The sequence below is a fragment of the Apodemus sylvaticus genome, chromosome 6, assembly GCF_947179515.1.
Source record: "Apodemus sylvaticus chromosome 6, mApoSyl1.1, whole genome shotgun sequence".
NCBI lineage: Eukaryota > Metazoa > Chordata > Mammalia > Rodentia > Muridae > Apodemus > Apodemus sylvaticus.
Genome location: NC_067477.1, coordinates 88,230,000 through 88,242,993, shown reverse-complemented (window position 1 = coordinate 88,242,993; position 12,994 = coordinate 88,230,000). Strand labels below are relative to the sequence as shown.

General features: G+C 40.2%; 1 protein-coding gene across 1 annotated transcript in view; it reads right to left on the bottom strand.

The window, feature by feature from the left end:
- Ahr (aryl hydrocarbon receptor) overlaps window positions 1-4,750 on the bottom strand; it is a 35,825-nt gene extending 31,075 nt beyond the window's left edge. Inside the window, exon 1 of the mRNA XM_052185933.1 lies at window positions 4,259-4,750. Within this exon, the coding sequence (XP_052041893.1) occupies window positions 4,259-4,320 (62 nt within the window). The 5' untranslated portion in view covers window positions 4,321-4,750. The remainder of the gene's footprint in view (window positions 1-4,258) is intronic.
- Between the last annotated feature and the right edge of the window lie 8,244 nt (window positions 4,751-12,994).

Below are 12,994 nucleotides of genomic sequence, written 5' to 3'. Positions count from 1 at the left end.
GTCCTATGCAAACAGCACACACACACACACACACACACACACACACACACACACACACACACACATATATATAAGAGTTTACAAACCTCCAGCATATTCTCTGAAACACCGGTTAAATTAATGGAATGTTAGAAGTGAAAGAATGTGCCCTATAAATGAAAATACTGAAGCTACTTAATATAATAACATGCAGTTATTCAAAGTGCTTCACAGGGAGATGTGTGCACTGGCACAGGAAAATGGGGGTGGGGGGACTCTGAGAAAAAAGACATGAATGCATACTTTGTATAGAAAATTCTGTGTTCACTGCTCCTATCAGAACAAAAGCAAGAGATGAGCAGGTAGAGCCACTCTTTCGGCCTCAGTGCTATTAAAAAAGACGCAGTGGACAACTGACAATGGCCAGGACAGGGGCCATCATGCACTCTGATTAACCCGTTCCATCTAGACAGCCTTGCACTATTTAGAACATTAGGCTTTGGGGCCAACAACTAGAGATGCAATAACCAAAGTCTTGTTTTTCCCTTACTATCTGGGTCAACTTTGAACGTGACCCTTAGGTCTCAGTGGCATAAGACAAAAATGATAACATTATTTCCATAGTACTACTATGAAAAGGAGATTAAACTCTGTATGAAAAATTCTGTGTTCAGTGCTCCTATCAGAACATATGGGGGGGAAATAGCAAATTTTGCTACATGACACCGCAAAACCAAAGAAATAGTTTTTTTTTTTTTAAAGTTTAGAAGTAGAAGAACACTGCTAAAGATTCACATAGTGCTCACTTCTAAGTAATGGTGTTAACTAAACGTAGGAAGGAGACTGTACTGTTCGCTGCTGTGGAAAATAAGACTCTGAAGAGTCTGTATGCGTGGACTCATAGCGGCAGTACTTAAAGAGGAGGCCTCCACTGGGGCTCCAGAGCCTTCCAGCTTACTTGACCTTCTGATTTTCTAGTTTAGTTGTAAGAACAGCAGTGGAGGAGACTGTCCTGCTAGTAAAAAAAAAAAATACTTGACCAGGAAAGGGAAAAAGAACAGGAAATGGCGTGTGAGGGAAGTGGGAAGGGTCTGGGATGAGTTGAAGGAGAGGAAAGAATAGGATCAAAATGGGGAAAAAAAGGATTTTAATACATTTTAACACAGACAGACAACAACATATGAGACCTGACTAACAGCAGGCAGAAACTAGGCCTCGTCCTTCAGTTTGGATCTGTTGCTTTGTTCGTTTGTTCGGTTTGACGTGAGCCCTTGTGTTAGACCCATCCATACGTTAATGTGAGGCGCATTCACAGCCGCAGCAGAAACGCCCTCTCAATAATGCTATTTGAGAGAAATCGAAAAATACTACCTATCTTGAAAGTCCTTTAATTCCAGGTGCTGTCTAGCAAGGGGTACCATGTTATATCTCTGCAGAAAACTTAGTATTGTGTACTGTGACAGAATGTTTAGTAAGTTTTATTATGCAGAAGGGGCTCACAATGTTTTAATAGAATGAAAGACTTCTATATTTCTTCAGCATTCCAGAATACTAATAAGGTAAGAGTTGTTATCGGTGTGTACCTTAGCACCAGACCCTGAGACCCTCGCCATGGCTGCCTTGAATACCACCACAGCTGCAGGTTTTTTTGACTGAACATCTATTATTTACTAACAATCCTAAGCGACAGTTGCAGCAAGACCTCTTCTGTCTTAATAAAGCTTCAAAAATATATTTAAAGTTTTCATCACCAGAATAGATCATTCCATCTTCTACTTCGCTCAGACATCTTCATGAGACAGAATAACTAAACAATTACACACAACATTTTCCTTCCCAAAGAGAGTAAGCAAGAACAAGATTTAAGTGAAAACAGACACTAAGTGTGGGACCACTAGCTAAGATACATCTCAGAAGATTCGATTCCCAGGTTGGTCTTTGAAATTCTGTCTTTGAGGATGAGGATATGGGCTGGATGCAAGGCTGCTTCAGATCTCTTAATCTCCTAACTTTCATTGCACTGAAGAAGACGGAGACAGTTATTCACAGTGCAGTGTATTCAAAACACTGTACTGGGATGGAATTGAAGGCATTTCAAACCGACTTCCTACTACAGATAACTGTCATGGTGAGACCAGCCACTAGAGGGAGCCTATTTAGCATCTAGATCCTCATTTGAAGACTGAAAGCTTCAGGTTAAAATCATATCACCTACTTTACTCCAAATTTTCATGGAACTGTATATTTAAATATGACATTTTTCTACACTGTAGAATTACAGTGTGTATGCTCCGTTATAAAAGAGCTATACCTGAAAGGGTACAAGTTAATTAAATTAGAAAGCACAGTCAACATACCTTTGTGTTTTTTCTAAAATTGAGGTTTTTGGGGCCTCACTGCACACAAGCTAAGTAGTTTAACTTAAAGACTCATGAAGCCTTAATGACCTAATTGTTAAGGGTGAACTTTGATTATGTGATTATAAAGTTCACTATTTTCTATTCAGGGGGGGAAACATAAGTCCTTTTACTAGAGGATCTAAGCGCCAGCACTAGTCTTTGACAATGCAAATTGGTGACCTTTAAGGCATTTGAAGGGTTAGAGTTGATTAAGGGTGCGCAGTACAGATCTGATAAACAGAAGTCAAGAACCAAATAAAATAAAATATAAGTTAGTGGGAACAACAATTTAGTTGTAAGAAATTATCAAATAAAAATAGTGAGACGATATACTAAAAGGAGTATCTTAATCTAAAGGGAAGTATTGTAGTGTTAAAAGGGAAGCTCTCTATATTAACTAGAAACTAAAAACATTCAATGCATAATAACATCTAAGATGGTGAACTTTATATAGAAAGTAGTTTATGTTCTTAAATAACACAATGAAAATCAGTTACTTAAAAACTCAAGCAGAGAGTCAGATTTTATGCCCATGTACATATAACATCTGAGATTTTTCATCTCATACTGAGTGAGTATTACTCTTAATAAAAACAGGGAACAAGCACTTGAAAGCCTCTGAAACCTTAACCATCAGGAACAAAGTCAAATTGAGCAAACATGTTTTAATCAAAAGAAACCATTCTACAAAGTAGCAAAGCACTAAAAGCCAGGGTCCAAAGTTTCTGCCGGGGCAGAAAACTGCTGGGTCAACGATATTTGAGTCTTTTAAAGGGTACCATAAAACTTCCAAATTCTCATCAGACCATTTACACACGAACATCTCAATATTAATTTGTAAGTCAAGATTTAAGGAACTAGGACAGTTGAAAATCTTAAGGGGAATTAAAATCCACAAATAGCACAACTTCTAAGCTAGTATCTAGTTGTAAACAGTCTATAAATCTTAAGATGTTATTTTTTTTTTTGTTCACTTGGTGATAGCTGTCAGGTTTCAAGCAAAATGCACACTTCTGATTGCCTGAAAGTGTTCCTAAAATAATTAAAAAAAAATGGTAAGTTGTGGAAACTCCAAGATAATTAAGAATGAATGCATCAATATCCTGCCGCAAGCATGGATATCTTTTCTGAGAAAAAAAATAAATATCTCCCATCTCATACAAATAGCCCATGGAAAAAAACCAAAGTCTGTAATCACTGTTAAAATTGGCAAAATTTGTTAAGCTAGGGGAAATGAATTACAGGTAGAAAGTAAAAATAACTTATAAGTCAGTCCAGTTCTTTTTCTCTTCGTAATTTTTTAAAGTGTTATAGATCATCCTAAAAGCACTCCAAAAGGGGGAAGAAAACTTCACCAAAGAGTGGCTAAGAATGCCACCAAGCTGCCAGGGCACCTGTGCAATGCACACTCCAACCTGCTACCAGTTCTGCGCCTATACTGAGCCTTGCAAAATTGCTGCCTTGGAAGTAAAGGAGAGAGCAAAACAGAAACTAGGTGCTAAGAACAGAAAGAAATTCCTTCAAAGGCACAGGTCCCCTCCTTCAAGTCAGCACGTGTTTAGTTCTGCCCAATGTCTCACCTTGGTGAGCTGTCTACTCATCCTCTGTGTCCCCTAAAGCTCACAGTAGTGGAGATCTAAAGTGGAGGATTTCCAGGTAAGCTTAACTAACTAAACCAGGGCGGCACTAGGTAGGTCAGAGCTGTCAACGAATCAGGGCCGGGGGAGGTCGCCTAGCTGCCAAGGTGCAGGCGCCGGAAAGCAGGGATGTCTTTTTGTTTTGTTTTGTTTTAATGCATTGGTTGAGACCCAGCTCCTGGATGGCGGCACGCGTGGGGACCTCCCGCACCCGCAGAGCGCGCCTGCCCCTCCGTCACTCACGTTTTCTGCACCGGCTTGCGCCGCTTGCGGCTGGCATAGGTGATGTTGGCGCCGCTGCTCATGGTGCCCGCGCCCTGCCCGCTCCACCTGCGTCCCGGAGGCGGCGCCCTGCCCGCGCTGCGCCCAGGTGAGCTGCCGCCGCCGAGGGCGGGACCGACTGCGACGCGCAGGTGCGGGCGACAGAGGGGACGCGGGACTGCCGGGGCTGGAGAAACCCGCACGCCAGCCGCGCCCGGTCCCGAGGGTCAGGAGGAGCCGCGGTGCCCAAGGGCTTCCCGGCTCAGGGGATGTGTCGCCGCGCCGCTTACAGCCCAGTCGGGCTGCCAACCCCGAATCCGTTCACCAGTCCTTTCCTCCGGGTCGCTCCGGGCTGAGCCTCTCCGGGACACGCGTGGGGCACCGAGCGTCGAAAGGACCGCACACACGCGCTGCTACCCGCCGTGAGACCGCTCTCTGCAGCTGCGACCCTGCAAAGCTCCGCCTCGGGCTCCAGCCCCGCCCCACCTGCTCGGCCCCGCCCCTCACGGTTCCCAGGAGGGCCCCACCCTCTTCGCAGCACGTGATGACGCAGGACGTAGTGTCCTTCCAGCCAGAGGTCCTGGGGGTGGGGTGGGGTGGTGTTTGCCCAGTACCTGTTTCCCAGCCTAGAAGAGGGTGTGAGGCCACATTATGCCTAGGCAAATTCCTTGTACCCAGACATCAAGATTTACCAGGCAAAGAGCTTAGCTCCTCCTAGAATTGAGTCATCTAGTTTTGACAAAGATTTTACATTGAGCTGGAAGATAAATACTGCCGCTGGAGAGCATTCCAGAGAGAAAGCTTCAGAAATGCCCTGCAAAGTTGAGCCTTGAAGGCTAGGAGTTTTATAATCTTTTTATCCTCCCACATTTACTGTATGTCTACAGAAGACAATAAAATAACTTTTTCTCTATCAAGAGAAGGAAACAAGCATAGGAGTACTGAGGAGGTGAGAAATTGGAGGGTAGGTTCTAAGAGTTTGAACAAAGAGCTGAGTTTTTGTTGGTAGTCCGGAAGAGATGGTGGGGGAAAATAAAAAGGAATGGATATTCAGAAAATCTAAGAACAAATCATAAAAATTTAATAAAGAAGTTGGGTCACATTCTGTAGGCAACAGAAAGCTTTTAAAGGCTTAATTTGGAAGATGATGTTCCTGCTTTCTTGGGAAAGACACGGTGGGCAAAGGTGGCAATTCTGTTACTTAGGAGCAAAACGGATGGAAGAGAGAGTCATTGGGAAATTGAAGAAGTTGTCCAGGTGCCATCCATGTCCGATGGCACAGCAGTGGGGATGAGAGAGAGAGCAGAGGTGATAGAGGAGGGGAGAAGGTAGCTGTTAGCCAAAAAGAATTGAGGCAGAGAAGTGCATTTTGGGAGTCAGGAAGTGCATTTCGGGTGTCAGGTGTTGCTGGACGTGGTGGAGATGGAGATAAAGTCTGATTAGAAGAGGCTATACACCAGCAAGGAAAAGGATATCCAGAAAGCTAAGGACAACAAATGGTGCCCAGACTGTGGAGAAAGAGGAACGCTTCATCACTGTGGGCGGTTGTGTAAACTGGTCCAGCCACTGTGGAACTCTGTATGCAGTTTCTCAACAAACTAAAAACAGATCCACAGGATGACCTGCTATACTGCTTCTGTGCACATACCTGATAGCCCTTCATTCGTAACAGGTGGCAAGAGGAGCGAGACTAGATGCACATCGACCTATGGATGGATAAATGAAATGTGGTGCATATACCCAGTGGCATTTTTATGGGACCCTAAAGAAAACCAAAATCATGACATTTGCAGGTAAATGAGTGGAACTGGAGATTGCTGTGTTAACGTGGGAGACACAGATGGCAAATACCTTGTGTTTTCTCTCGTGTATGCTCTAGACTTTGGTTTTTACACATGTTGAAACTAGGAAGGCGATCAGGAGAGTGGAAAAAGGAGCTCTTGGGTTGAAGGTGAGAAGAGAAAGGGCAAGAGAATACAAGTGACTCAAAAGGATTAGGGGATCCTGTGGGGAGCAGCAGGAGTGGGGTAAGTTATTGGGAGGATTCAGCAGAATGGAGCCTGATAATGCATACATTCCATTAAGCCCATCGCTTTGTATGCTAATATTAGAAACACATTTAAGAGTTAAAATTAACAGTTTTCTCAACTGTTTCTAGCTGAGTAACAATGGCATGCACTACCAGAGAGAAATTATAAATCTGACCTCATACTTCTTAGGTTTGAAATAGATTTAGGACATCTGAGGGGAAGAATGGTGAATGGGGCAACCAGAGAGGTAGACGTTGAAGCCACGATGCAGATGTCATTTGCTAGTGGACAAAAATGAGAGCGTGGTAGGTTCTGCAGAAGAACTGTCAGGACTGAAACCGGAAACGCTGAAGAGCCCTTCCCATGAGCTCTGGGTCCACTGGTGGAGTGGAAGATGCAAAATGGCCCTGTAATTTCCCACCTCAGCCATGGAAGGCTGAGACTAGTGAGCAGAGACTGGACGGCCAGTCTGAACTCTATTGCGAGGCCCTGTTATAAATTAGTAATAATGTAGCGGTAGTTTAATGGGGGTGGAGAGTGGCTTCTGCTTTACAGAAGAGGAAGGGGATGTTAACTCTGTGAATGAAGACAAAAGCAATAAAGAGCAATATAGGAAAGCAGAGAAAGTGCCCAAGCAGAAATGAGGTTGAGACGGGGCTGTGATGGCCTTGCTAACGGCAGGAGCACTCACTTCTTGAGGTGCTTTGCTCTGTGAAGTCCTCCAGAGCTTCCATAGGGTGTCATGGTTCACAGCTGTAATCTCAGCACATAGTGTGCCGAGGCAGGAAAGCAGCTACAGGTTCAAGGCCAGTCTAAGAAGTCTTTTGATTTTCAGAACCTACCACGCTCTCTTCTTTGTCCAGTCTAATGATTTTTTTTTCTTAACTGGGGACTTGCATCGCGTGTCTTTATTGAGTCAGAATCTGATTTTAATAAGATCTTCCTGGTGATCCAACAATTTGAGGTTGAGTGTTGTTGTAAGGTGGGGGCAGAAAGGATAAATGAGTGACATTGAGCAGACTAGCAAAATTTACAATGGAAATAAAATGAAAGAGCATTCTGGCCTTAGCTGTAAAAGAATGCATATGCCCAGTGGTCGGTAGTTTTCACTTTAATTTCACTTTAGAAATGCATGCATTAGAAGTGATCTTGGAAATGGCAACAGGAAAGTGGGCATCAGTGCTTTGTTTCCAACATATAAGCCCCTGAAGAGTAACCAAGAACTATGGGATGAATTTACAGGAAGTTAGAATCCTGCTGAGAGTTGCCTTTTTGCTTAAGGCAGTAAATAAATACATTAAAGGAATAAATAAATAAAAGTAAATTTCTAAAAAAGACCATTTACACTGATCAGCAAATCCAAGTGTACAAGCCAAACATCTCCATGTTTCTTTCTCTTCCACTTCTTTTTCTGCATAGACGGGATGGATGGAACACATGATCATTCTGTCCCAACACGCATTAAGTGGAAAAGAATAATTTCCTCTTAGCATAGCAACCAGAAATGTAAAATACACATCAAAATAGTCCATCAGAACAAACTGAATAAGTCCTAGCTCCTCCACAGTAAAGGGTGTACTAAATGAACTAAACTTTGGAGGGTTGCTGTTTGGTTTGTTTTTTTAAGTCATCTTTTTTTGTGAATTCATGGCTATTTTTCTATCATAATTTCTGTGTCTGGGTAAAATATTGTTTAGGAGTCATATCGTTTACATTCTCATATTCATTCTTAGGCAATAAAATTTTATGTACCCAAGACTAACAGTCTAATGTTCACAAAGAAATTTCAGAAATTCATTTCATTTCAGTAAGGGCAGCAAGAACTTCACTTAAGAGTTAGTGTATTAATAAAACCAGTCTCTAATGTGAACTATTACAAACAACAACATGACACAGCTGACACTTTGTACAAAACAATGCTTCTAATTACCACTGCAGAACATGACCCCGCAGCTTGTCACTTACGACCATCCACAAAGACATTTTGTTTTCTGGGATCAAATAACATGCTATTTTTTTTCTTGCAATAACTTGTTTGTAACAGTCCACTAACACTCAACTACTTTACCCAGTATGAAAACAGTATGTTTTGTGAATACTATATAGAAATTCAATAGAATGAAAAATAATTAAAATAAGTCTAAACTGATTATGTCTCTATATTTGTATCCATCCCCTTTACTGAGATATCTAATTTCTACAAGAAGCCAGACATGTCATGATACAGACCGGTTCCTTAATAGAGCCTACATTGCAATAGAAGAGAGAACAGTTAATCAGGCAGTTGCATAGGTAAATGTGTAATTGCATTTGTGATTCCTGCTGTCATGAGTGTTGTGGGCCGTGCCCCAGGTGTGCTGGATCTGGTGGGGGAGGTCACTCTGAGGCAGCCTAGCTGAGCCTTGGATTCCTGCTGTCATGAGTGTTGTGGGCCGTGTCCCAGGTGTGCTGGATCTGGTGGGGGAGGTCACTCTGAGGCAGCCTAGCTGAGCCTTGCAACAGGAATGGGCTTCTGTGGGTGTAGAGTGGAAGGCAGGCCATTTCAAACAGACCAACATTTGTGATATTTACTTTTTCCTCTTCTTCACCTCTGCAGCTATAAACCACCTGCCCTCAAAACTACTGACATCACACTTCTCTTTTTTAAAGGGATCATAGTCCTTGCCTTCCAAACTGTACTGAGGAGGCCTAAGTGACTAACACAAAGATCAACTGTGATGACTATTCAAAACTTGAAGCCCAATGGAGTCAAATCACTTGGAAACCAGGCACACTGCTAATTTGAGATAGTCCGAATTTCTACATTTCACTGTTCCATTCCCTTTGCAATATTGTTATGAGGCTAAGTTTCTATAATTTGCTGTCATAAAATGCAAAGATGAGGAAATTATTGTGGAACAAAAAAGTTTCCTGGCTGATTATAAGCTAAGCACCACATATATGAATGTCCCATTAAGAACGAAACAGCATATAGTGTATGCCTATTAATTTTTAAATAGCTTCTAAGGTGTTAGGCTTCAAGTTGTTAACCATATAAAAGTTTGAGCCTAACTACTTAATAAATGAAACTGCTATTTCTTTTGCCTGAAAAGCATAGAAAACTTACACATACATTAAAAAAAAAGTCAAGAAAGAGAAGGTGTGGGGTTCCTGACATAGTGAAATTCTTTACTTAGTAAGTCAGAAGGAGGAACATCAGTCCCAAGGAGCCAAATTTAGATTCTAGCCTTGTCAATCCTATTTCAGCTCAACATGTAAGTTTATTTGTCTCTAATATGCTTAAATTTATTTCAAAATATAATCAGTTTATACATTACTTGTCAACACAGAAGACTCTAACACACAGTTGTAGATCCCAGCTATTTCTAAGTGCTTAATTTCTTCTCTACTGGCTTGGCTATTTTACTACAATGTCATAGTCAGAAGAACAAACAAAGAATTAACAGAGGTTAAAGGATTTCATGAGTATAGGTTAGACTGACAACAATAATTGGTATTATTCTTGAAAAATGACCCGCCTGAAGAAGAGTGCATATATCCTCTGAGGAATCCAGAAGGAGCTGCAGTTCTAAAGCCTTCCCAGTATCCTAGCACCTCACTGTCCAGGCTGCAGCAGGGTTTCTATGGAGACCACACACTTCTCATCTGAGCTGTGGTTGGTGGTCTGGGAGAAAAAATATCAGTTCCTACAACTCTGCCCTGCTGCCATGCAGTACTTTTGTTGTGGTAACCTGGTCAGTGTGACAGTCCCACTGTCTCCAAGACACACTGCCAACTGTGTGCAGGCTTCTATTACCCTGTGAGCCTGCTGCATTGCTGCCCTGAGCACCCTCACCAAACAGGCCCAGGCCAACGAGTTCCCAGTGAGTGATAACCTGGCTCCAGCGTGTAAGTCCATTATGCATATCTTGTGCATAAATGGTCTACAGGATGCTTTATGTATTATATGTGTTTGTGATGTACATTGAAATCTTATGTGAAATGTAAGATCCTCATAAGGATGATGGAACTAACCACTCAATTGTCATGCCAAGGAAAACACCCAAATAAACATTGAACAGTGAAAAAAAAATGTAAGGATGATTTGTTATCAGTCAAAATTATTTTCCTTTCCATAGGAATAATCAAGAGGTGTTCATTCACAGTTATTTATTGATTATTTATGTAAGAAGGGGTACTCTATGTATATGAGCACATGTGTAGGTCAAAGCTTAACATGTGGGAGTGAATGCTTTTCTTTTGCCATGCAAGTTCTGGGGACTGGACTCAGGTAATCAGCCTTGGTGTTGAGACCCTTTATCCACCAGCAAAACCACTAGCCCAACATGCTGTGAGTCTAAATGCTAATCTCTTATATTCTGATCCTCTTATTTTCATATATATATATGAAATTCAGTCATGGGAAAGTTAATGAAGAAGCTTGTGTTTCACATACTAAGATTCATATCTTATTTAATAAACATTTTACTAAAATACATGTATAAAGATAAACTTCAGTAAAGATATTCAACTTTAGAGATAATTATATCTGAAGTTGAAATAATGATATGGATGCTTTGGAATTTAAGACAGAATATAGAAGAAACTTAAAATGTGGTAAATTTATCCAAAAAAATATCATATTAGTTTTTGCAATGTAAATAAAGATATCTAGAAATATATATTTTAAGTTTGCTAAGTGAAAAAGGCTAACACATTTTTATGCATAGTAAATCACATAGCAATATATTCTTGAGAAATATATTAACTTGCATCTGATCAGTCTTGGTGACAGTGATCCATACTCTGTTTTAAGTAGTGTGCTTACCTGAAAGAGCCAAAGAGCTTATGCCTGGCTGATTGTGTAATTCAAGAATAGGCTGAGCACAAATTACTCATATATGTGTACCTACATATCCTAAAGTACTGATAGTATTTCATAGAAATGCTTTCTCATTAGCCCTTAACTATTGATGATTTCTCTTTTATGTGCTTTCCTTATGTGTTAGCAAGACTTTATAATATACATGCAATCAGAGTTTAATTATTTTCTTGGGAAGAGTGCTATGCTAGGAAGGTGCTATAAGGTATCCAAAAAAATCTGCCTTTGCCTGATTGGTAAGTCTAACAATAAAGAAGATCCAGTTACGCATTTAATCAAATGTAGAGCAGCATGTTCTCAGCCCTCCTCCAAATAAGGCTGTAAAAATTCCCCCTGTAAAACTCTAAATTTGAACTGAATGACTTCCCTGCCTAAACATAGATGGAATTCCCAGAAGTATAGAGGAGCTCTAATAGAAATCATTTATAGGAGTCAATTCATTCTGAATCCATAGGTAAATCTAAGACCCCAGCCATCTCTGCTTTGAGTTGAATCTACTTGAGTATGCTAAAGAAGCTTGGGCTCATCCCAGTAGAACGCTTGTCACCAAACCTTGGGTTTCAACTCCACTACCACAGAAAAGAAATGGATGAGCAAATAATCAGATTCATGTTAAGCAAATGTGCTACAGAGAAAATCATACAAATCAAATAGTTAAGTAACAATACATTCATAATAAAAATAAATTAAAAAAACATTAAACCAATTGTTTGGAAATGTAAAGATATTTAAACTCTAGAAATCAAGGTTTCTGAACATTAACTTTAAAACATTTGTATGCCATTTTCCCATTTACTTAAAGTAAAGTATAAGTATAAAATTTACTTATATAAGTATATTTTTCTAGTGGCTATATTATGCCAAATATTCACAGCAGTTTTTAAAAAGCATATCACTACTGGGAGAAAAAGTCACTATACACTCTTTTATAAAAACCTGACCTGAATTCCTGAATTCCACTGGAATACTTTGATTGTAGGATGATATAAAGTGAAACCTGTGACTCTTTTGGGGTGCTCTGGAAGACTTTCGAGTAAAAGGCTGACTTTAGTGAAAATGGCACTAACAGAACTACATAGCAAATGGAAGTCAGTGTCAGACAGCACATTGCCCTAACCGTTTGGATTCACTTATCAAATTTGTCTTTTGAGGTTGGTATAAAAAAGTTGACATTCCTATAGAATTAGGTATAAACGTGTTCTGCACATTATATCAGTAAAGGAAATAGCCTCAAATGAAACAGGTAATATATGAGACAGTTTGTTCAGTATACTAATTGATTAGAAGTAGGCTGTGCTTTACTGACACAAAGCTATCATTATTGTCAAAGCCCTCATTATAAATCATTCTAAAGAAGCAAGCCTCAGGGCAACATGGAAACATTATGTAATAGCTACTGCCTAATAGCTGTCTCCTTGTCTTTTAGAATTCTCAAAAAGAAGATAGAAAAATCTACCACTGCTGAAAGTGAAATACTTTTAAATTAATAATCTGTCATATACAAAGTGTCACATCTCTAAGTCACAATTTGCTTATTTTGGAGGGGGGGACTCCAATTTAGTGAATGACCTCGTCTACTTTAGACAAAGATGACTTGATGCTTGCCATTTCATCAACGGCACATACATTTTTTTAAAAGTTGAGTATTCCTTCTTCTATGTTTCCATAGTACAAAGGTAATAAATAGATAAACTTCTGCCAATGATTTTAAGCCAATAATATCCATTTGATTTTTGAAAGAAAACTGATACATTATAACTAACTTGAGTGGCTGAATCTTTATATAAATTTCATCATCTCTTGAATTTTAATCTAATATTTCACTTC